Here is a 26,307-nt window from a genome sequence, read left to right as displayed (position 1 = left end):
GTACATAATGAATAATATGTATACACGAGTATGGACAAGGTTCTTCTTCTTTCATATATCATCAGATGGCCAACTCAGTGTCATGTAGCCACACCCTCGTCTCCAGTCCTAGGTCAAAAAGGCCAGCTTCTGAGGGTGGGCTGTGTAGGGGGCAGCTGGTGATTATGTGCTCGGCAGTCTGTTCAGGTTCGCCACACTCGCATGACGCACTGTCGGATAGGCCCCACTTCTTTAGAGATGACTTGAAGCGTCCGACGCCAGTACGCAGGCGGTTCAGCGAGGTCCATAGGTGGCGTGGCATGTCTTCTCCTTTTACACCTCCTCCTGGGTCCCGGATGTATTGTTGGTTGCGGGAGGGCGCAGCTGTCTCCCACGATTGTCTCCAGGATGCTGCCAGCCAGGCGTCCTTGGACAAGTCGTCAGGGATCGACTGTAGCATCTCTTGTGCTGCCTTGTTGTAGGGATGGCGAGACTTGAACCTGCAAGGTAAGCTGCAGACACTGTTTTGCCCATGCTGAGCTGAAGGTGCCACTTCTGGAGGTAGTCTGCCAGGAGGCCCATGTCTCGGTTGAGGCCTTCTTCCATAGTCTTCCATGTTGGGCATCGAAGCATGATGGCCAGGTCGTCCGCATAGCCGTTCTTCTTGGATGTTGTGTCTGGCAGGTCATGAATATAGATGTTAAATAACATTGGTGAGAGGACAGAGCCTTGCGGGACACCGTTCACAGGTTTGTAGGATGAAGCTATGGTTAGATAGCCTCTCCATGATAAATCTCCCTATGTGCCGGTCCGGGATTGTTCTCAACAGTTTCAGGTGTAGTCCACGGTGCCACACAGTGTCATAAGTGGCTGTCAGGTCCAGGAATACTACTCCAGCTTTCTCATTATCTTGGAAGCTGTCCTCGATGTCCTGGGTGAGTAGTGCCTCTGCGGAAGCCGGCTTGTTCTGGTGGGAGTTGAGGGTCCACCACTGGCTCAATGCGGCTGTGGATCAGCCTCTCCAGAATCTTGTATGGTACACAGAGCAGGGATATGGGCCTGTAGGACTTCGGGTCTTCGGCGGGTTTGTTTGTCTTTGGCAAGGCTATGACGGAAGCACGGCGCCAGGTCTTTGGGAGCTTGGACCTCCGGAAGCATGATGAGAAGAATGTGCGTAGCCATTGAGATGTTCTTTCACTTTGGTGCATGACAAACTCTGGGTGGATATTGTCTGGACCTGGTGATTTGCCCAGCTTCAGTTTTTTGATTGCTGCCTTTAGCTCGGCTGCTGTGAAGTCTCCTGAGAGATTAGCATCAGCGCTGGCTGCTCTGGAGAGGGATGATACCTCACCTCATGGACAAGGTACTGAGCAACCACTGTTGTCCAACAATTCAACGTGTTGCATTGTGGCTGGCAACAGACTGGAAACAGGCTGGCAACAGGCTGGAAACAGGCTGGCAACAGCTGTTGTCCAGTTGCCCCCAGCCAAACAGCTTTGGTTCCATGGTTGACCAGTCTTTCACATGTTTCAAAATTCATGTTACGATCCCGGTACATCGATTCACTCTGTCAAAACTGCTGGAACACATTTGAATATTGAATATTGAAATATGGGTTATAATTATACAGCATAGAATCGTAATCACTCACACATTATAAAGATGATGACAATTTGGTTACTGTCTCGTCAATCTTGGCAACCAACAGCCGATGCGAGAGAGAGAGAGAGAGAGAGAGAGAGAGAGAGAGAGAGAGAGAGAGAGAGAGAGAGAGAGAGAGAGAGAGAGAGAGAGAGAGAGAGAGAGAGAGAGAGAGAGAGAGAGAGAGAGAGAGAGAGAGAGAGAGAGAGAGAGAGAGATTTTTTTTTTGATTTTCAAAGCATCTTTATTTTAACATTTTCTCTAGTTCACCGTTACAGACAATACAACAAACACACTTGGTTCACTAACAGAGTCCTACACGTTAAAAACAGACTGGAAGCACAGGTCGTCCTCCACCAGGGAACAGATGGCGTCGTTAAAACACCACAGCTTGATGAAGACGTCCAGACTCTTCATCAGTCTGTGAAAGTTAAAATCAATCAGGACTCTGGCCCTGACCAGCGCTACAAACACTCTTCCTAAAACACTGTCCTTTCCCCTCAGTTTGTTCCTCCTCGTGAGGTAGATGGCCATCTTCGCTTCCCCTACTAGAAAATTAAGCAGAGAGAGAGAGAGAGAGAGAGAGAGAGACCCGCAAATGCACTTAGATTTAGCTCTCGTATCTTTTTACCTTTTTTTAAAAGGCGGAGGGGTTGAGTCGCGCCCGCGTCCCTGTCCGCGTAGATAGAGCGGGAGCGGCAAGGGGGGGGAAGAAAGTGAGAGCGAGCGAGCCAGAGAGAGAGAAAGAAACAAGAAGGGGCTCGGCAGAACTGGCAAGCGAGCTCAGCAGCCTCGGCGTGAAGTTAACTCACAATCCCTATCTCTCCTCCGCAGGCGACCGCAGATAAATAAATAATCTCAAGGTCCCCGGAAGCCTAATTAACCCAGCCATTTTTGGCCCTCCTGATTTGCCATTGATGATAATGGCGGTAATTAGATGGAATTGATACTTTAAGGCAATTTAATCACTGGGAAGATGAGACGCTGGAGACGCCGCCGCGCCCCCCTGCGGGACGCCGTCGCAAAGTTTACCGAACCGCCTCCACAAAGTTCCCCGGCGTTGATTCCACGCCCTGGATGTATGCGGCATTTATTGACTCTAGTCGTGTGTTTTTTTCGAGAGACGGGCGGGGCAGATAATGCCGGTGCAGGCGCTGCTGCCCTTGATCAGAGGCGGTTTTCAATTGACCGGCATTCTGCCCCCCATTTGATCTTTTTTAAATTGTATTTAATTTATTTTTAATTCGGCCTCCGTCTGTAAGTTTTGTCTCATTCAAGACCTTTGAATATTTCATGATCCGTCTCCGCACCTCTCCCAAGGCGTCGGGGAGGATCAATTATTCACAGGGCGGGATTGCGTTGGTACAAGGCAAATGTGATTCACAGCGGACGCACCCGGTAATAAAGCAAGATTAATACCCGGTTGAAAGGTGGGCTATTATGGGGTATTGACCCGTCGGCTCTGGAGCCAGACGCCCCGGATCACAAGATATGTGATGGTTTTGGAAACCCAGGATACAATTCGACGCTCAGGTCGCCGTCCCCCGGATACGCGAGGCCCGAGAGGCACCGGTGCAGATGCGGGTTCCGGAAGTGGGAAGAGGCGGCGGCCGGCAGGCTGTCGAGGGCGGCTCACTCCGATAATCCCTCCTCTTCTTCTGTGAGTAACTTCTGATTTATTTAAAACAGGTGTCGTTGAGAGGCTGGGAGCAGACGCTCGCCGCATTCCCCCTAAATTCCGGCTGCAGCCGGGAGGAGGGGAAGCACAGAGACGGCCGCTGCCCGTTCTCGCTCCATCTGTGATGGGAGGAGCCCGGGGCGGCAGAGTGTGCGATATTCCCTCGTATAGTTTTATGCCCGCCGTTAACACCGCCGCACTAAGACGGCGGTTTCGCTTTTATTCAGTTCTTTATTAGAGTTAATGATATAGGAAATTCGTGCACTTTTGCAGTCCAAGCATATGCGCTTGTAACGATGTCATTATATGCCCCTCCGCCGGTTCTTTTGAGTTTTTTTTTCTTCCAGTAAACGCACCACGGACCTGATTTTCACTTGCACAATCAGAGAGAATTGGAATCCGCGTTTCACCTTTTTCAGAAGTCAGACAGAACCTCGGCACCCTTCAAAAAAATGAAATAAAAAAAGCAAACAAAATGAAATGGAAAAAATGTCCTGATTGAGGGGTCCCGGGAGGGTCTCGGTACAAGTAGATGTTTGTTTGTATTTTAACTGAAACTGAAGTGCGACTCCATTTGTTCCACCATTCCACTGCAGTTCGTGCGCCACGGCCCGGCTTTCAGAAGCGTGCGTCAGCCTCGGCTGTCAGTTGCCAAGAACGACAAAGCGGTTGCCAAATAGTAATCATTTCAGCATTTCTGACAGAGTAAATCAATGCGCAAGGATAACTCATTTTCCAAACATACGGAGTTATCGCAGCGGTATGATTACAATTCCTCAGTCCGTGCAACAGCTGTTGCGCAGTTGCCAACTTGGCAACTACTTCAAAAAGTTTGTTGAAAGTCACTTTTTTTTTTTTTTTTAACTTATGAAATGTGGTTGCCAAGAGCACCTGACCTCGGCAAGAGGCACCTCCGCAGGTTGAAAGGAAACCTCACTAGTGGAAGTTGCTGTTCTTCTTGTGTTTTTTTTATAAAATAGCACATGGATTTAAAAAATATATACAAAGTTTGTCCATTAGAAATATATATTTAAAAGACTCTCTGAAAGGCTTTATACAATCATTTAAATTGAGACAATCTAAATGATTTGCAATTCCTACTGATTTTAAAAAACATGGGCCATGTCGCCCTTTCTTTTTAAAGGTGCCATGTAATGTTTAAATCCAATTTATTGATCAAACATTTTCTTATAAACACAATGGCCGCCATCTAAACAAACAAAAAGCATATAAACGCGGAAGCGAGAAAGTATCCAACAAAATAATTCAAACAGCGTGGTGGATGACGGTGGTTTCCAGAGGAGCTGTCTGTCTGTGGACAACAAGCGCTGCGCTTCACTGTCCCGATCCTCTCACCGCGAGGTCGCCCGGCTCCCGTCGTCTCTGGGAAGCGCTGGCGTTGAAGGTCTTAGGGGTGGATTTTCCACCGGCGGCCCCGGGCATTTCAGCTTAAATCAACATGAGGACACAGCTCTGACTGCATGGAAACCCTCCTGCCAGTCAGACACAAAGCATGCGCGTCACATTATACAGTAGATAATCATGGCAAAAAGAAATACAGATAAAGAAAATATGAAACTAATTCTTAACCAACAAATAAACAAACACATTTTAAATACATTTTTTAGAAATTTATTTATTAATAAGTAGAAAAGGAAGTAAATGAATAAATTAATATTCATGTCTGAAAAGGAGGGAAGGTGTAAAAACTGACACGACATGTATATTAACAGGCATCCTCACAATTTAAAACTGTTACAGACACCATTTGCTGTGGAAGTAGACAGACAGACAGACAGACAGACAAACAGACAGATGCTAGAGAGAGAGAGAGAGAGACAGACAGACAGATAGATAGAGAGACAAACAGATGGCTAGAGAGACAGACAGACAGACAGATAGATAGATAGATAGATAGATAGATAGACAGATAGCCTTGCGCTCGGGGAGGTGTTTGGATTTGAATGTGTTGCAGTTTTCTGGATCTCTTTATCTGGAACAATCCAACTGACAGGTTCGCTTGATCAGTGAAACCCTGGAGACCCCCAACAAACAAAGCCCCCTCACTCCACCCCACCCCACCCTGCCCCACCTCGCCTCACCCTCCAGAACACCACGCTGTATATGCAGATGTGACCCGCGTCGTTCACAAGGGGATCTGAGCTGTCTCGTTCAAAAAACCTGGAGGCAGTGAACCTCACAGGGTGCATGTCAAACACACACACACACACACACACACACACACACACACAGACGCGTATTAACACACACACACACACACACACACACAGACGCGTATTAACACACACACGCACACACACAGAGATGCCTATTAACACACACACATACACACACACAGACGCCAATTAACACACACACACACGCCTATTAACACACAGACACACATACACACACACACACACACACACACACACACACACAAACACACCAATGCTTACTGTCAAAGCTTGATAGAGAAGAAAGTCACGACAGAGACAAATATGTCAGCGACTGGGGCCCGGGTTCCTACCATCTCATCTGGAGAGCTGCTCCCGAGGCAGATAGAAACAAAAACAATAACAAAAACACACAGTAGCGTTTATTGATTCTGACTATCTGCCTGCTGAATGTGGCCTGAACGCGTGTTTGCTTAATCACATTGATGGCGTAAAAACAAAAAAACAACACAAAAAGAAAAACAAAAGAGAGAAAAAGGGAGAAACTGAGCGGTTTGGTTCGCAGACGCCGCCTGCGCTGTGCTCAGGCAATCAGCTCCCCCTCGCCGCGCGCCGTGTTTACTCGCTGCGTTCGGCGGTGATGAAGGGATGAAAGTCCTCAGGACGAGAGGGCAGAGAGAGAGAGAGAGAGAGAGAGAGAGAGAGAGAGAGAGAGAGAGAGCGCGCCGCGGGCCGCCTTGAAGGACACGCACTTTTTTTTATGCCAAATTAAACAAATGATGTTCTTGTTGTGTTGTCTGTAATTTCTACAATTAAATTAATTAAGGCCTTATCTTTTCTCACCAGACCTCGTGTTTGTATTTTTTTTTTCTGTCTATAACCCCCCCCCCATTTAAAAAAAAAAAAAAAAAAAAAAAAAAAAGAAAAAACATTTCTGACGATTTCTTTGCTTTGACTTCCTTCTTTTCCCTCAACCATCTGCTCATGAGAAGCAGATTACAAGAAGCGCAGCGTAAAACACAGGCCCGCGGCCCCCAGCAAATCGAGGCGTTTTAAGGGTCGTTATGGAGTCCTGACACCGACTGGAGCCTGGAAACTGACCTGGAGCCGTTGTATAGTTGTAGTTTGTTTTGTTCACCTTGGCAAGGATAAAAAGCTAAATGTAATCACAAAATGACACGAATGAGTCGTATGAGTTGGGAGTGGTAAGACCATTCTTGCTCCTACTACTACTACGATTATAATTATTAACATATACTATACTATACTATCTCCTCAGACTATACATAGATATATTTACCCAATATGGCTCATATTAACTATATCAACATATTTACAAGTTCTACTGTTCATATAATACCCATGCACTGCTGTTAACTTTCATCCCATATACAACTCTATTCCCTTCTATTTTGTACGCCCACTTTGTATTGTCTTTTTGAGTCTTGTTTAATTTAAATTTTATTTTATTCATATTATTCTATTCACTTACTGCATTACGTTTTAGGAATCAGTTTGTTTCAGTAAGTTAGCTCGGTAGGTATTAGGTTAGCTATGCTGTTCGGTTTAGTAACTATTGTGCATAATCTCCGGGTGCGTTGCAAACGCATTTCGCTGCATGCACGTATGAACGCTTGTATATGTATGCGACGAATAAACCTCCTGAATCATTTAGATTAAATTCAGCAGATGCTTTTGTCTGAGACTTACATGAGAGGCTAGGAACGATCAAAGCATTCATCGACCATTGGAGCAACATTGTTTCGAAAGTAATCAGAATTTAAAAAATAAAGTGTTGTTTTTTCTTTTTACGTGAGTGCATTGTTTTTCTCAATGTAAGTGCAGTAGCCTAATAACAGCTTAAATCCTCGTCAACATCAACAACTCACGTGTTCATGTATTGTCAAAACAACAACTTTGAACTCGTCAACCTCAACGGGAACAAGAATAGATGGCCACTGCTGAGACAGGATCAGGTATTCAGGTGTTCCTGAAAGAGCAGGCTCGTCAGGTGTTTCTTGAAGGTTGTGTGAGTGTCCCTGCAAAGCGTAACCAGCTGGGCAGCTCGTTCCACCACTGGGGCGCCACGCATGAGAGTCTGAGTTCTCAAGAGTCTGGATTGAGAACTCATTCCGCGCAGCGGAGGCACCACCGGCCGCCGCTCGTAGAGCGGGTTGGGGCCTGATACGTGATGCGGTGTATGTGGGTGCAGATCCATTGACTGCCCTGTTGGCCAGCATCAACGATTTGAACTTGACACGGGCAGCTGGAGAGCGACGAAGAGAGGCGTGAAGAAACAAGAAGAGAAGAAGAAACAGTCTTTATTCGTCACGCAACACACCACACTACAACACATGACGTGCTGCATTCTGAATCATCTGCAGTGGTTTAACAGTGCTGGTAGACCGGCCCGCAGCGCATTGCAGTAGTCTCGTCGGGAGATGCCAAGTGCCTGGAAGAGGAGCTGTGCGGAGCGCTCCGACAGGTACCGTCTGATCTTCCCGATGTTGTATGGAGTGATTCTGCAGGATCGTGAGACATTTGATCGTGGAAGGTTGGCTGGTCGTCAATCATTGCCCCACGATTTCAAGCAGACTTGGATGGTATTGATGATGAGGAGCCGAGGTGAACATTCATGTGGTGTTGAATGGTTGGACTTACCGGGATGATGATGAGTTATGTCTTGGAGGGATTCAGTGGGAGGTGGCATTCCTTCATCTGGACAGAGACGTCTACAGGGCATGCCGAGATTCTTGCCGAGACCGTGGTATCCCCTGGAGGAAAGGAGAGGTAGAGCTGGGTGGTGGTAGCAGGATAAACCATGCTGCTGGATGAGCGGACCCAGTGAGGAGGTGCACGGTGAGAAGAGAAGAGGGCCGAGCACAGATCCCTGTGGGACACCGGTCTTTACCGTTGGAGAGACTTGGACACCTCTCCCTTCCACGACACCCTGTAGGAACTGCGCATCAACTGTAATACCAAGATCAGAAAGGCTGGAAAAGAGAAGATGACGGTTAACAGTGTCAAAGGCTGCGGTTGTATCAAGACAAATCAGAACAGATACCGTACTGAGTGTCCACAACCGTCGGCAGGGCAGTCTGAGTGGAGCGAGCGCCTTTGAAAGCCATACTGGTTAGCATCCAACGGGTTATTCTGTGTGAGGAAAAAAAATGTGTTTATTTAAATACAGCACGTTCAAGTGTTTTGCATAGGAATGGCAGAGGAGAGACAGGCCTGTAATTCTCTACGTGTGATGGGTTTAGTGACGTGACTGTGATTTAGTGTTTCTTGAGGATGATGATGTGTGAGAGTGAGGTTATGAGGGCGGGAGAAAATGACCCGCAGAAGGTGAGACGGTACAGGGTCTGGGAGACAGGTAGTAGGGCGGATGGAGAGGAGGAGATTGGATATGTCAGCGTCAGATAGGGGGGAGAAAGAGCAAGGTGGCAAAGAGGTGGAGGGTGGGGGGTTGAGGAGTATAGTACTATACCGTTAACAGACAGTAATTATTTAATATATTTGTTTATTTCTTCTTTCATTTAATTTGATATAAACTGTATACAGTATAGAGTAGATTGCGTATAAATATATACTGTATATATAATATATCAACTAAATTGAAAGAAAAAATAAAATATGTACACACCTATCTAGCAGAATATATATACCGTATATTATTTTTATTTATTTATTTGTTTATTTTTGACTTGCCCTGTTCTGTCGCTCTCTTGCTCTAAAACAAGTTTCCCCCATGGATTAATGGTGTTATCTTTCCTCATCCCATGCTACAGTATATACAGCACATATGAGACAAATACAATAAAAAATAAATTTAAAAATCCCCAATGTGAGTAGTTGCAGGAAAGAACAAAATAAACCAGCGGACCTTTAATAAACCATCTGGCTGGGTAAAGAAGGCAAACAAATAACACTGACTAGGACGACAACCAAAGAGAATAGTGAATTTAATAACACAAGTGCGATGACAAAGAAGCCCGACAAGAGAGAAAATCAATGGGAAAACAAATCCACAAAAGATATTACAGCCAAACACTGGCTCCGCGGACGGCAGGCTGCTGCTTTCCCAGCTGCCATTATACTCTGCAAACAAGCCTGGCCTGTTTTTCCTAAACTCGGAAGTAATTGAATTTTAATCATTCAAATTTGGACAATACGCGTCATTAGTGGGACTAGGACACAATTAGTGCGGGGAGGGATGGTGGGGGCATAGGGATACTCCCCTCAGCTTGCGGAAATTTGGGGGGTTTCACTCAAGTCAAATCTAATTCTGGTCTTTTTTGAAGCACTTTCACCAAACGGGCTTCTACAGACAAGTAAAACTCTCTGCCCTGTACGGTATGCCGCATACATCTTATTAACATTGTCAAAATGAACAATGTCCTGAAGTCTCATCGGCACAATTTAGTGCGTAACACCTCGTCAAGCACCACGCAAGGGGTTCAGCGGCGGTGAAGTTCGGTCAGGGAGTCAGGGAAGAGCCATCAGCCAGAGAGAGGCGACCACAAATCAACACGGCCCTGCGGCAAATGTGCATCCTGGAGGAACAACCTTCCTCGAAGAAAAGAGCGGTAAATAAAAGCGGCAAATGTAAATGTAAATTCATTCTTCTCCCTCCGCCGCATCTCCAGCAGCTGTTTTTTTTGGGGTTTTTTTGCTGGGGTACAATTCCCCAGCACCGTCCCGCTACGGGATTTGTTCTGCTTGAGAGGGATTTAGCTCTGTCAACTGGTATTTCAAATAAATATCTCCTTGTGTCGCTGTCGCATTATTACAATTTGCCCGTCGACAACGCCGCCCTAACGAGGCGGTGGGGGGGGGGGGGCGTCGGACCCGACCCCGCATGGGCCGCGCATCAGCCGCAGGACGGGGAAATGAAGCGGCAGTATCCCGGTAGGCCGGCCTGGGACGCTCGGCGGCGCTCGGCGGATCAGATTACGAGAGCGTCTTCCACCGGGGTCAATCTCGCCCCATTTATCTCGATCCGCCGGCGCACGCGAGGGGGCCCCGGTCGCGCGCTCAAAACGGCTGAAGATTAAGAGCGACCGTTGTTAAGGAAACCCCCCGTCTGACCCGTCTCCCTGCGCCATCAGAGGGATTACCGCTCGGCGGACCCCGTCTCGCATCTCCCCACCTCCGGGGGCCTGTCTGCCACTCGTCTGTTCTCAGCCATGAGGAACTCCCTGCTTTTACCAACGCTCTCTCACTAAAGAGCGAATAAATGTAAACCAGATGACGCTGGTCGTCTGGTTTACATTTAAGATAGACTCGGCGGTTTCCGTCGTCTCCGTCGTCTCCATCACAGAGGAAAACTACATTATCGACTATGACCCAGAGATCTGAAAATCACAGATCAAAGACTCGTGATTGGGCTTCATTGGGGCTTGAAGGGAAATTCCTGTTTTGTTGTCTTTATATACTGTATCTTCTCTGTATTCCATTTTGGAATAGCACTGTAATCATTTTCTGCTTTTTTTTTTTTCATAAGCGAGACCCTGGCCAAGATAGCAGCACAAAATTCTACCGAGTACACAGCATGAAATAGAACACATAAAAGCATAAACTGCATTCCTTACCACACATTCCATTTTCCCGCCGTAAGAGACGGCGAGAGCGTGCTGGCGGTAACCGGAGACCTGTTCCTTTCAGCAGACGTCACCCCTGATCACCGGCTACGAGCTTCACCCTCAGCCTCACTTTGTGCTCGGCGCTGCGTCTCTGTTTGGGCGTGAGCTCCGAAACCCTCCATTCAAAGAAACAACTCCACACCAGCAGCTCCAAACCTAAACAAAACCCACCATTTAACGAGGGGATCCACTTTAATTTTGTAAAGTGTCGGCACAGGAGGGCTGCTACACAAGGGTTTTGTGGTGATCTGGAAAAGGCGGGGTAGCTTCCAAGCGTTATTACTTTCGACAGGGTAATATAGGCATCAATGTCATTTTGTCGTTGGCCTTTTGGAGCGAGCCACTCCACAGTTGACATTCACTGCGGCATTTTGGCCGGGAAATTCCCACAATGCACGTGTGTGTGTGTGTGTGTGTGTGTGTGTGTGTGTGTGTGTGTGTGTGTGTGTGTGTGTGTGTGTGTGTCTTCTCATTAGGTGTCCAGACGGCCCTCGTCCAGGCACCGTGCGGCCCTGCAGACTGCTCTGCAAGAAGGACTGCATCGTGACGCCGTTCAGCGACTGGACGCCGTGCCCCCTCACTTGCGACGCAGGTACGAAGGGTTAAACAACACGGGGGGAGGGGGGCCGGCTCGCGTCTTTTATGCCTCCCGTGGGATTGCCCCCGAGCGGAGCGGGGGAAAATAACAAAAAAAAAAACCTGAAAAATCAAATTTCGGATAGTCAAGTGAAATCTGCCCCATAAGATCGGTACTTATCCATTTACGGCATTTTGATATAAATTATGCAGGGGCGCGAGGAGACGGGCCCCGAGCCTCACCGATGTTCAGAGAAGTCAGCGAGCACCAGCGGAGGCACGTGCACATTAACTGCCCACCGAGGGCTTCATTTGGCTCCCAAAATTTCCTCTCACGTCCTGTTACAGATAATTAATTTGACGGATCGGCATGTCGGACAACCTCTGGGCGACCTCCTCCAGCACGGCCGGAGCACCGAGTCCGGAGCGGCTGCTTTGTTTTTGTACTCATGCTGTGAGGTGTGTGTGTGTGTGTGTGTGTGTGTGTGTGTGTGTGTGTGTGTGTGTGTGTGTGTGTGTGTGTGTGCGTGTGTGTGTGCCTGTGTGTGGGAGGGGGCGGTGTCGGGCTTCAGATGAGGTCACCTTTGTTGGACAGACATCGCCCCGGCCGGCAAACACTGGCGAATACATTAAATTGATTTACGGTGTGAAATCATCATCGCTTACATTTTGATGACCTCCTCATGTGACACCGCGGAACAAATCCTCCCGCTCTCCGGAGACGTATCAGCGCTGGAGCATTATTTTTATTTTTTTCTGATTCCATTCTTTTGATATCTCATCCTGGCTTACTCGCCGAGCGACCGCCCGCGTTGGTTGGTCAAGGAGATCCGGAGAGCCAGTTCTTCTCATTTAACTATTCCCGGGAACGTCACAACCGTGGAGCGGTCGGTTAATGAGAGATGAGGTCGAAGGTCGGGTGGTGTCTTCTCCATCTGGCCAGTTCGCCAGGTTGGCCTGTTAATCAGAAGAGCATCTTGTTTAGAGAAGGCTTCCCATTAAAATAATCACCTTTCCTTGTCTCAGGGTCGATTTGGTGGCAGAGCGTAACAGAGCGGCTAAGCTCACCATCTAATTTTTTTTTTTTTTTACATGGTTCCTCTGACTCGGTAGCAACAGCAACAGCTGTGATAATGAAGAAATGCCCTTGAAATAAGAGTCACATGTACAGTGAAATTACCTCTAGCTGAGTAAATCTCCAGATTTTTGGCCACTTATACATTTTGGCTTGGACATCGAATTGTTTTTTTTTTCCCACATGGTCTCTCTGAAGCAGGGTCTTCAGAGAGACCATGCATACCAACAGATGTATCCACCAAGTACTTTTACCCAAACAAATGTTGGTTTGCACCGCAACAGTCAAAAAGACATCACCAGAATGAAGGATGGGTCAACAGCACATTTTCAGCAGCGACCGCTGATGCTCTATCCTTAACTTCAAGTCCCAGCTGAGTACTGATCTGATCTATTGCTTTCATTCACACTATGGACTTAGACCGTGAACGAGGGGAACAAAATAATTGAAATGTGCTCAATCTTTGCCCCCATCGCAGACATCTAACACGCGGCCTTGTCTCAAAACAGCAGAAAATCATGTTGTTTTTTTTGTAATATCTGGTTTATATTCATCTTGGCATCAAATCATTTGCCAGTTCTGATATCCTATTTCAGTCTGGGAACGGAATGATATCTCATGCTAGTATCTCTGTATGTATCTGCAAGAGCAGGGAACACGGACTGGGGAGAGTTCCAGAGGGAAAGTTGGCAGAGTTTATGGTGACTGATACTGTGTGTGTGTGCGTTTGCGTGTGCGTGTGTGCGTGTGTGTGTGTGTGCGTGCGTGCGTCCTTCTTTAGCTGGTAATGTCGTGAAGACCAAGCAGCTGCGGAGCCGCCTCATCATCCAGATGCCGGCCAACGGGGGCCAGGAATGTCCCGACGTCCTGGAGGGGGAGCGGGACTGCGAGGTCCCAAAGGTCTGCCCTGGATTCAGGTACAACCGGGGGGGGCCGGGGGGCCAGGAGCACAGAGGGCCAGAACCTGTGTGCATGAAATGTCAAAGATATAGTATTTAGTCATCAATTAAAAAAAGTTGTAAAATCAAAACTTGAACCCAACGTGTGAATAACGAAATGTAATGCGGTACGACTGTGCTTATACGCATCTGCTGATAAATCTCCGTGCAAAGCCGACTCTGGCAAATTGAGTAAGCTCTGGTGGAATTCGTCATATCTCTTCCTATCATTTGTGCCGTCGTCTCTAAAATGCGTGTTCTTGAATGAATAAATAGTGCCGCCCGCTTGACAACTACCAGTCATCAGTCTGTGAGCCGGGTGCGTCTGAAACGAGGCACAAAAGGACTCCATAAATCTGGCGCCGAGAACCCCGATCGGAATTCCCAATCTGATTCGTTTGGCGGGGAAATATACAGAGCTTGACGCTCACAAGCGGCGGCAAAAAAAAAAACACTCAGAAATTACGTATCAAGCTCCAGATAAAATGAACGGTGAAAATATGCATTGAATATGTATGTGAAAAATAACATGTACACTTTAAATCCCTGTGAATAAATGAATTCAATCCGGATTTGCATATTTTCACAGCACAATGACACCGCTGAAGGTCAGAAAAGCTCTTTTTTTTTGTGGAAATACTTTTGTGTTATTTAAACAATATGTAGTTCACGGTTCACAATCTTCTCGACCGGGGACTATTCGTACCTCAGCGCAAACCCCTTGCGGTGAGGTCGTGCATCCTTCACATCGGGTTCTGCCTGGAAGAATATAAATTTAAAGAAAAAACTTTTCTGAGATCAAAACAACCATCAGCGCAGCTTCACGAAGTCATTGGAGTCGTGAAGAAGTGCCGCGCCCGTGCTCGTCGCACTGATAAACTACACTCTGCAAAGCCTTGATTTATGACTTTTTTGGAACAAAAATTGAGTTCTACAGCTCCTGTCAGGACGTAGCCTTAATGGGCCACCTCCAAAATGCAAAAAATGCATTGTGGGTGCTGTCGGCTTCCCTTACTTATCCACACCGCAGCTGCGATAAAAGACAAATGTCCTTTGTAGAAATTATGTAGAATTACCTCCAGCTGAATAAATCAAGTCCTATTGTTACATAACATTTCGTAAGAACACAAAAAGAAAGTACAAAAAACTCAAAGTGCGGCAACCCTACCATCTGTGAGCCTCAGCAGAAATGGAGATTCATCGGACCAGGCTACGTGTTTTCAAACTGTCCAGTTTTGGTGAGCCTGTGACCACTGCAGACCCAGGTTTATGTTCGTGGCTGACAGAAGTGGAACCCGACGTGGTCTTCTGCTGTTGTAACCCGTCGCACGCGTTGTGCATTCTGGGATGTTTTTCTGCTCAACAGCATTGCACAGAGTGGTTGTCTGAGTGACAGTAGCCTTTCTGTCAGCTCCAACCAGTCTGCCCGTTCTCCGTCGACCTCTCTCTGTATATGTATCTGTATATGTGTATATGATCATGAGGAAGAAAATAAAAGGGATTAAACACACAAAACAGGGATTAAACACACACCTTAAGCCAATGCTCCATAAAAAAATAACATTCTGTAGAAAAATAGTTTATCTTCAATGCTTTGAAAGCTGCTCCCTCCCATTATGTCCACCCTGCAAAATGAAAATCTGATCAGTCAACCGATGTACAAACACACTGATACCTCGTAACTTCATCGTTTGTGTCTGTCCATCCATCCATCCCTCCATCCACCCCTCTGTCCATCCACGCAGGTGGAAGACCCACAAATGGAGGAAGTGTCAGCTGGTCCCCTGGTCCCTCAGACAGGCCAGCCCCGGGGCACAGGAGTCCTGCGGGCCGGGAATCCAGACGAGAGGTACCGAACCCCAACCCACCCCTGACCCCGCCCTCATGTTCCATCTGTCTCATCAGCTAACCCGGCTGATCTCCCTCAATGAAAGTATAATTCATCAAGGTGTCTCAGCCTCACAGCCTCAGTGGGATGGGAAGCTATTGGATGGCGCTGTGTTTTTCCCACAAAACAGCCAATTTAGAATCTTACGGCGCGCGCTGAAATCCTTCTCGCAAGACAACGCTAAGTGAGGACGACACCCCTCACACCACAGATGCGAGATTTCTTTTTTTATGCCTCCACGCCGGCGACAGCCGTGGCGGGACACATTATGTTTTTGGGTTAACAAACTTTTATTAAATTCCTTCAAAACCTTCACCACTGTTAGATGAGTCTGGGCGGACATGAATGTAAAATACAACTTGAGCATCGGAGGCATACGACCAGGACGCGGTAATTCTCATTTTTTAGCCTGGGTGAGTTTGGGAGCTGCGCACAGCTTGCCGCCTGCCCCCTGAGACTCGTTTGACAGTCTGAGTTGTTCTACTCTTGGCTTTCTGCACCTCGGGCCTTTTTCATGCAATTTTAATGTGCCGTTTTTTTGTTGTTGTTTCGGTGGAGATTGTAAACCTCTCCTATAGTGCGCTATAGGCCTGCAGTGGGGTCCATCGCGCGGACTGAACGCTGAAGTGAGAAGTATTAGAAGCATTTTTACAAAATCCACAACAACAGTGCCAAACGTCATATTCGAAGTGCTATCTTTCGGTAGATTTGTAGATCTGCAGTCATACTCTACTCATTCAAAACATGTTATGGAAGCTTGTTCAAAGTGAGCGACGACGATGTGAGAGTGCTCTCCCAGCACGGACGGCATGCGATGGCGTGATCGCTTTTATGGGAGCGATTCTCATATCTTGGGTTATTTTTCACCCGAGCGTATCTTCCCACGACCCGAAAGCCCGTGCATGGCTTTTATGGCACTGATGTGGTCCGTCTTCATAAATCAGCACGAGCCGACACATGCATCCGGTTTAGGAACGGTTGGCGGTGATCATCTGTGCTATGTGCAGAATGAGGGGCCTCTGCGTGTTTCATGAAGTTGGTTTCGCATCGGCAAGTGGCGACGTTAAAGCGAGTCAAAGTGGCAATCCATGATTATTTTCCGATTATTATTATCTGTATTATTTTGTAAAATATTAGATTTTTTTAAAATCTGGCACTTTAGAGTCGACCATTTAATGCATTCACCTTATGCATGTGCTCCTATATGTGATGTGTCCATTGTTGGTGGCGGGGTCCGCTTTTCCCGACAACAATCCGCTGATATGACAGGCGCAAGAAGTGAGAGGGAAGCGGTGAATTTGATGAAGAAGCATGGATAGATATGGACGGACATTCACAATAAGGGCAGAAGGATCAGAAGGAAAACTATGGATGAAAGAAAGGAAACAAAAAAGAAAAATGTTGCAGTTTACCAATGGAATTCTAGGACGACGATCTAATGGATATCCACTTTTAAAAAAGGTTTGGAAACTGCGGCCCATGTCTCTCTCTCTCTCTCTCTCTCTCTCTCTCGCTCTGTCTTTCTGGCGAAGAACCACTCCTCCCCCCATCATTTATTGAGGATAGATGTACCATGTATTCCTGCGAGGATTTGATTGAAAATTCAATTTCAAGGGGTCACGCAGATTGATCAGATTCATTATGTCCCACCTCCTATAGAAAACCATGGAAAGTGTCCACGTTTTCCATTTGTGTCCTGCTAGAGTATATATTAATGAACAGTAGGGAAAAAAATGAGAATTTACACATTTTGTTCTGCAAATGCTTAATGGTCCAATTTAGGCCTATTGAGGCTTATTCTTTATTTCACACCTCTCTAGAGTTTCACGCACAGAGGTCTGGTTTGGACCAAGACATGCTGTTTATGCAGCAAGAGGTTGAATACAAGACCAAAGCAGCCACAATGCCACACACACAAATGTACACGCACACACACTCACATGCACACGCACACGCACACGCACACACACACACACACACACACACACACACACACACACACACACACAGACACACATTCACATCCATGTGCGCGCACACGGTCACACACAGTCAAACACACACTCTCTCACACACACACACCCTCACACTTACACACACAGTCACACACACAGTCACACACACACTCTCTCACACACACACACACACACACACACACACTCACACTTACACACACAGACACACAAGCACACACTCACACTTACACACACACACGTACACAAAGGCTGACACACTGATTTCCATACATTTGCCTGTCCACACACACACCCACACACACACACACACACCAGACACACACACACACACACACACACACACACACACACACACACAATGCATGCACTGTATGACAAACAGACACACAGTAACAAGCACACACATACAGTAAGCATGTGCCAATACCTCTAATACTACATGAGTTAAATGAGGAGATTTTCGAAACTCAAACACTTTTCTTTCACCAATGCAGGTACACGCATGCACGCACGCACGCACGCACGCACGCACACACACACACGTTATACAGCCTGACCCCACACAAAGCAAATGGAGGCTTTCCAAACCAATAGCGGTTCCAAGGAGGTTCAGCAGAAACGCACTAAAAGATTGATTTCTCCGCGCCAGTATAATCTTTCATAATGTCTGCACCAGAGAATATGAAATGAAAATATGAAATATTACACGACCGCAAGTAATACGGTTTTATTGAAAGCACACAGAGGAGGATAAGAGGAAAACTCAGAGCATTTGGCAAAAGGAGCGTGAGGGTGCATGCGCCACTGATAACGGTTATTTTAGTGCTATGCAAACCACACGGGAGCAGACATAATTACAAATATGGAGTTTTGGTCCATTTTTTTTACTCCAGTTATTTCCTTTGAGAGTTGCTAATGTTATTTATCTCACTTGCCGCCTCTCATATCACCGTGCTTTGTTAGACTTTTCAGAGGGAAGGTAAACCATGTCATAGTTTGATAACCGACCATGACAGCCAATCAGTTTCTGAAGGAAGAAGAAAAACCAGACGGCGGCAAAATGGCCTCTCACTCTTTGTAACCGGGCGCTTTGTCCGCCGTCTTCCTGCTCCTCCTGCAGCGGTGTCCTGCCGCCAGCTGGACGGGACTCAGGCCGACGTCGGGGAGTGTCTTAAATTCGCCAGGGCCATGCCTTCCATCATTCAGCGCTGCATCCTGCCCTGCCAGGATGACTGCCAGCTCACCAACTGGTCTAAGTTCTCCTCCTGCACCGCCGACTGTGTGGGGGTCCGCACCAGGAAGAGGGCGCTGATAGGTGAGGAACGCGCCTTCGTCAGCCCATCCATCCATCCATCCACCCATCCATCCATCCATCCATCTACCCATCCACCCATCCATCCATCCATCCATCCACCCATTTTTTTAGCCCCTTACTCCCGTTCTAGGTCATAGGAGACCGGCGTCCATCCCTCATTACGGGTGTGAAGCAGGGAGACTCAAAGCATCTCAAACACACACACGCACGTACGCACGCAAGCACGCACACACACACACACACAAACACATACCAATGGACGATGGACCAGTCCACTTGGCCCTGGGATGTAGTACAAAACATTATCAGTGCTCAACCATGAGCATTGCCCAGTTGCGCAGTTTTAGGCCATTGGTCAAACACCATAATATTGAAATGTGGGTTGTAATCGTATAGGATCATAATCTCTCCATCATAAAGTTATTCAAATTTGGCAACAATGTTGTCACTCTTCATTTTGTCAATTTTGTCCAATTATTTCAATTATCCTTGTATGATCAGGGCTCGACACTACTCTTTAGAAGTGGTTACCAAACTGGCAACCATACATCAGCCCTCGGTTGCCAATTTGGCAAACCTGCTCTGAAAGTTAATGTCGGGCCCTGATTGTACAAGGATGATTGTTTTCCTTAGCTTGAGCGTATTCCTAATGAGGTATAAAGGATTTGGGCAAGGCTCCGACAAAGAGAAGCAAAGTGTAGCGTCCAAATTCCGCATCTCCCACCGAAAAACAAGGATTCCGGATGCGAGGCCCTCGGGCGCCTCCTCAACCTGCCCCGCGTCTTCAATGTTCCCGAATCCGAAATGATACCGGCAACGTCCACGTGACGAGCTCCAGCGAGAGATGCAACCCCCAAAACGGGGCCTCATCCACGTCTTATCTACGATGATGTAGGGGCACGGATGGGATGTAAACCTCCCTCCACCTCCAGCCGTGTCCTTGATGGAGAGATTTGTAGGGTGTCGCCGCCGCGCCGCACAGACACAATTAGCAGTAATCAGTGCCGTTCCCCCGGCGTACTTAGCGAGAGAAGCCACAGCGCAGTGATTTTAATGAGTCAGAACCACGTCTGGCAGGTAGGGACGGTGGGGGAGGGTTAGAAACCGTGGGCAGCACGCAAGACGAGTGCTGGAGATTAATGGAGACCAGGAGCTAAGAAGGACTTTTGAGATAACAACCCCCATAAACAACTGACGCAGGATGACACGGAATTTCCAGGCATGGGAAACAGGGGGTGTCTGCGGGGCCGAAGGAAAGTCCCACGTCTGGACTATTCCATGACCTTGAAGGTCATTAAGCGGGCACGGGTTTGAAATGCCCGACGGTCTTCATTTCAACCCCAGACTTTTTGTCGGCTGTTATTTTATCCTTCTTGTCAAAACGAGTCAAGTTCTTACGCGTCAGTCGAGCATTTTCGGATTTTCGAAAACCCCGAACGCGAAGCTGAACCTAATACTTACCTTTCCTAAATGAACCCAACTCACTTTATACTTACTTCACAAATAGCGGTGGATGACATTATTGCCAAAAAATATCACATTTTTATATCCTGTATCCCTACCTGTACAACATTCTATATAAAATGGATCATATTTTTTACAGTATAAGTTGCTTTTCTAAGACTATTTTGCATGTTAATACTTGCCGGTATTTATTATTCATTGAATGAGAGAGAGACGTTTGCCCAATAATCAACAGTCTTAAATTTCATCACAACTGGTCTTAATAAGTATGAAATGTAACTCTCGGCAGGCGCCCTGATAGCACCTCTGTTAACACCAGACTGTGTGCGTCCTGTCAAAGTACATCAAGCTATTTCTGTCCCGCTCTTTGCACGTTGTGTTCTGCTGAGGCTCTGTTTCTATTTCTGTGTGAGCGAATCAGCATCACACTGGGACGGCGATATGGAAGGAATTATGACTGCAGTGAATTATATGCATACGGTAATATCGCCGCATTCATTCAAATTCGGTGTCTAAAATAACAAGAAGAAGAAGCAAAGCAACTTTTTTCTTTGTTCCCACTCTTTGGTGGCAAGTAGGTATTTCATAGACGTTGTTTTTGTAATTAACCAATATAATTTAAATTAGTTAAGTGACTTGCTTCAAGAGGACCCTGGAACATAAATCAGATTTTTTTTTATTATTATTTGAATGCAATGAATAAAGTATGCAAATAATACAGATCAATCTGACAAAATATGTTCTATTTTTTTTTTCTTTATTATTTAAGCCTTTTTAAAAAATATATATATATAATTTTGGACCTATGACACCGCACCACAGTGCAGAGCCTATGAATGACGACATAGAAGAACAGAAGCAGAATCGGCTTAAATCCACAAAGCTGATGACAAATCTTACATGTTTTACCCCGTCCCTCTCCCTCTCCCTCTCTCTCTCGCTCTCTGTCCATCTCCAGGAAGGAGCAGGAAGAAGGACAAGTGCAAGAATAACCAGATGTACCCGCTGAGCGAGACGCAGTACTGCCCGTGCGACAAGTACAACGCTCAGCCAGTGGGCAACTGGTCGGACTGCGTCCTGCCGGAGGGTGGGCCGGGCCGGGCCGACGGCCCCCAGGGTGGGAGGCCGCAGGGGGAGTTGAGGGAGTGCGGCCAGGGATACCGCTACCAGGCCATGGTGTGCTACGACCAGGACAGCCGGCTGGTGGAGACCTCACGCTGCAACAGCCACGGTGAGGAGAGGGAGTGTGTGTGTGTGTGTGTGTGTGTGTGTGTGAGGCTGTTGGAATGGGTGTATTCATGGGTATGGTTGGTTAAGCGTGTTTGTGTTTGAGGCTTTTGGAGTGGGTGTATGCATGGGTGCTTGTTTGTATGTGTGTGTTTGTGTTTGTATGTGTGTGTGTGTGTGTGTGTGTGTGTGTGTGTGTGTGTGTGTGTGTGAGGCTGTGAGGCTGTTGGAATGGGTGTATTCATGGGTATGGTTGGTTATGTGTGTTTGTGTTTGAGGCTTTAGGAGTGGGTGTATGCATGGGTGCTTGTGTGTGTGTGTGTGTGTGTGTGTGCGTGTGTGTGTGTGTGTGTGTGTGTGTGTTTTGGACTGGGTGTAGGATTGCTTATATGAGCAGGGATGTCCCAATCCAATACCATTTCAATTCCTCGTTGCCAATTTGTCAGAAGTAGAGCAATTCTGCAGTTATTTCAGTCCGGATATGAAACTTTACTCTAGTTGTGTAGTTTTCTTTAATTCTAGACTGGAATAATTCTTCCAAAGGGAATGCACACATCATGAGTCACATTTCTAAAGATAATCACATAGATCGTTAGTCAAGTCAGTCTCTCTCTGAAGTTTTATTTCAGATACACACATTATACAAACAGAGTGTGTGTGTTATTGATGTAATTAAAAAATAGAACAGGTGCAGCAAGTCTGATATGTAAACAAAAGCCGAGCAAACTCTGCGACTCCGGTGTCAGGTGTGGACAAAAATGAAAATTGCAAAAGTGAGTGAACTTCTGCTTGTTTGGTTTCGCTTGCCTGTGTGTGTGTGTGTGTGTGTGTGTGTGTGTGTGTGTGTGTGTGTGTGTGTGTGTGTGTGTGTGCGCGCGCGTGTGTGTGTCTATGCGTGTGTGTACGTGTATTTCTGCATATGTGTGTGCTTGTGCCTGTGTGTCTACGTATGTTATCGATCTTAATCCCCCCTGTGCTTGTCGCTCATCGCAGGGATTTATTGGAATCACTGTGCTGCTCTGTTTGGCTTGACCTGCAAACTCCAGCGACGGCTGCTGAGCCGACACAAATCTGCACCAAAGCGCAATCTGAGGGGAAATATTGACAAAAATGATCAACTTTATTTATTTATTTGTTTGTTTGTTTGTTTATTTGGGTTTGGGTAATAGTCTAAAATGCTATAAATAAGAAGGTAAAATACCAGGTTCACTATATATTCCTCCTGCCATGTTTTTATTCTTCCCTGATGATCTGATCTCACTCGTCATTTGGACCTCTGGGTCAGCGTACAGCCAGGTGTACTATAATTAATGTATTTGTACAATAATTTAACCATTTGTGTGATGATACAATCAACAATTCTAAAAGCCCCGAAATTTGCGATAGTTTCCACATGTCAGAGTCTCAGGGTTTTTTTTTCTTCACCAGAGTGAAATGGTACATAGCTTATTTGGAACCAGCCTGATTCCTCATCTTCCACTATGTTTACTGTGTCAATAATGTGCATTAGGACAAACTGACCCTGGATCTGATCATAGATGATCCAATCACGCCAATCACAATGCGGTGAGTGGGTGCGACGTAGTCTGGATGTGAATGCACAATGGTTTGCCCTGAAATACGATAATTCTAGAGTCCCTTTACGATTATTTGGTTTTCTGCATCTGGCAACACTGCTCTGGGTTGACGCTAATTAGCAACTCCACATGGCTGACTCACACTCTGTGGGGATAAACATCGGGTGTTCAAGAACAGACTTCTGTTCTCGTAAAAATAAATCAAATCACTAGCCAATGCAATCATCAATATCTTTTGACGAATGCCAGGATTTGCTTTTGCTTTCTTTGCTTTTAACGTGCTCTGTCTTATGCAAATTTGAGTGTGGAACATGACTTGAATGACCACCGTCGTCAAGCAGGTCAACAAGAACGCAAGTCCAAACAAGAACAAATATTAGAGATTTTTTTTCAAAAAGTCGCCCGGAATAACTCCACACACCCATCCCGTGCTCGCGATTTGAGCGCAAACCTGCTGAACCTGGAGTGCTCTTGGAGTGGCGCACCCAGCGCCACTCAGATACAGAGAGCTGTTAATTCTCCACCCGTTTATTTCTCTGGTGTTAATTAGCTGAACCACTAATGGCTGCTCGCTGCCAAACGACTCACACACCGCTGCCGCAAAGACTGTATAAAAAACAGGTCTGCAAAATAAAAATTGATTTTAAGATGATTCTGCTGCAGTTCATAAATGTTGCTCACATTGGAAAAACCATCAATTATCTATTTTTATAGCAAAGCACTTTAGTAATGGGTAATTGGCCTCGGTCCACATGACATGGATTGTCCTCTCGCCCGCTGGCTCCTCTTCTCCCTAAACACACTCTCTGTTTGGATTCCATTTTCGGTTGAAATAATGTATGTATTCGCTGATTTCCTTTTCTACTTAAAGAGGTCCAAGAATGTGACAGGAGGGGAGAGGTCCGTGGTCTTCAGAACAAAAACAATTGTGCAATTATTTTTGTGTATTGTAAAAGAAAATAGAGAATTAAAGCGACCATCCGTAGTCTGAATTGAATTCTATATTTGGAGACAGTCGGACTGGAGCAGTCTAGGCGATTTAAAAATGTCTAATAAACAGCTTGGAGAACGCGGCACAGCGGAAACGGAAACCGCTGTAACTCGGGCCCCGTTCAATATTCATCCTAAATCGAGGAATTTTGTTTGTGTGCATAATGAGTCGGCTCCCAAAGTGGCTCGCGCCTTGCGTTGAATGCCGAATTTCCTGTGAGGTGGCCTTTTATTCTGCCACATCTCTGTCGCAATCATTTGTCTCCGCCGTCGTAAGATCCCATCTCAGATCCAAAATACTTCAAGCACGGAATCTGGGCTGAGGAACCGGCTGTGAAATTGCCGTGAAAATAGAATATGGGCGTTATGGCGATGAATACATCAGCCCTGTGCATATATAAACAGGGGTTTTTTTTTCCGACTTCCCGTGTGAGTCACAGATTCAGATATGCGCCAGTTAATCTGAGTGTGGGTGTGAGAGGAGAACATCCCCAGAAAGTAAGTGTGTGTGTGTGTGTGTGTGTGTGTGTGTGTGTGTGTGTGTGTGTGTGTGTGTGTGTGTGTGTGTGTGTGTGTGTGTGTGTGTGTGTGTGTGTGTGTGTGTGTGTGTGCGTGCGTGCGTGTGCGCGTGCGCGCCACTGTAAGCATAATTGACACCCCCAAAAGCCTGAGGGACAGGGAAAGCTACCTTATGTGCACGGATAAACGGCGCATGCAACCAGAAGGTGCACACGCGTCTCGGAGACGCCCGTGCAAGTCTCCCCCGTCCGTCGGACTCCTCTGCTCCCGACTCCCCCATCGTCTCGATCTCCAGCCGCGGCCTTCCCTCCATCTCATCCGTCATCGGGGGGGCCGATCTTGATAGGGGAGAGGGAGCCGCGGTCCCTTCCACCGCTGTGACTGGGCGCCCTGGGCTGCGATGGCTGCCGCTATCTCCGGTTCCCACAGACATCGGTGGCAGAAGGAGATTAGCAATTACAGCAGCCTCTGTTTCGGGCCCTGACAAAGAGACGCCATCGCTCTCCCCGCAGATTGCACTGCTTCCTCTTTGAGGCGGCACGAGCGATATGAGGGGGAGATAATGCCAATGCCTTTCCTCAGCGCTTTTCCAGAGTCGGCGCCGTTTCCCTCTCTGAACGAGTTGGCCCCGCTCGGTGCCACCTACGGTTTGGTGGGGGGGTGCGAGGTTTTGAATCAGTTTCAAAGCAGGACGTCTCAAGGTGCAGGACGTCTCAAGGTGCAGGACGTCTCAAGGTGCAGGACGTCTCAAGGTGCCTCAAAGTCAGAGTGCGACACGTATCCACAGGTAGGAACAGAGATGAGTCTTTAATAAGGGATCCTTGACATTCAAAGCAAGATAGAAACATACACACATACAGTACATACATACATTGTACATACAAACAGACATACATACATATACACATACAGTACATACATACATTGTACATACATATATACATACATACAGACATACATACATACATACATACAGTATATACATACATTGTACATACATACACACATACAGTACATACATACATTGTACATACATATATACATACATACATACATACATACAGTACATTTAATACATACATACATACATACAGTACATACGGTACATACATACATACAGACATACATACATACATGTAGACAGACATATATACATACATACATACATACATACATACATACATACATACATACATATATAGACAGACATAGACAGACATATATACATACATACCTACATACATACATACATACATACATACATACATACAGTACATACATACATACATATATACATACATACATACATACATACATAAATACATATAGACAGACATATACATACATACATACATATAGACACATACGTATGTATGTATGTATGTATGTATGTATGTATGTATGTACATACATACATACATACATATAGACATACGTATGTACATATGTATGTATGTATTTATGTATGTATGTATGTATGTACATACATACGTATGTAGATACGCAGATAGATAGATACTTCATTCATTCATAGGGGAATTGCAGCATATCAGCAGTTCACATCAAATGTAGGCAATAATAATAGTAGTAAAGTAATAAGATCAACAACAGTTATAAAAATAAAAATAGCCTCTAGTTAGAA

The 26,307-nt window shown here is 46.3% G+C and overlaps 1 protein-coding gene across 1 annotated transcript in view; it reads left to right on the top strand.

The window, feature by feature from the left end:
* The window catches only part of thsd7ab (thrombospondin, type I, domain containing 7Ab), a gene marked incomplete at both ends in the record, with an annotated part of 117,993 nt that overhangs the window by 66,768 nt on the left and 24,918 nt on the right, over positions 1-26,307 (top strand). The window contains 5 exons of the mRNA XM_080005798.1: positions 11,597-11,712; positions 13,553-13,688; positions 15,455-15,558; positions 18,694-18,888; positions 21,311-21,583. Coding sequence (XP_079861924.1) covers positions 11,597-11,712; positions 13,553-13,688; positions 15,455-15,558; positions 18,694-18,888; positions 21,311-21,583 — 824 coding nt within the window. The remainder of the gene's footprint in view (positions 1-11,596; positions 11,713-13,552; positions 13,689-15,454; positions 15,559-18,693; positions 18,889-21,310; positions 21,584-26,307) is intronic.

Source organism: Zeus faber (genome assembly GCF_960531495.2).
Source record: "Zeus faber genome assembly, chromosome: 8".
In the NCBI taxonomy this organism is placed as follows: domain Eukaryota; kingdom Metazoa; phylum Chordata; class Actinopteri; order Zeiformes; family Zeidae; genus Zeus; species Zeus faber.
This window is presented reverse-complemented; position numbering and strand designations above follow the sequence as displayed.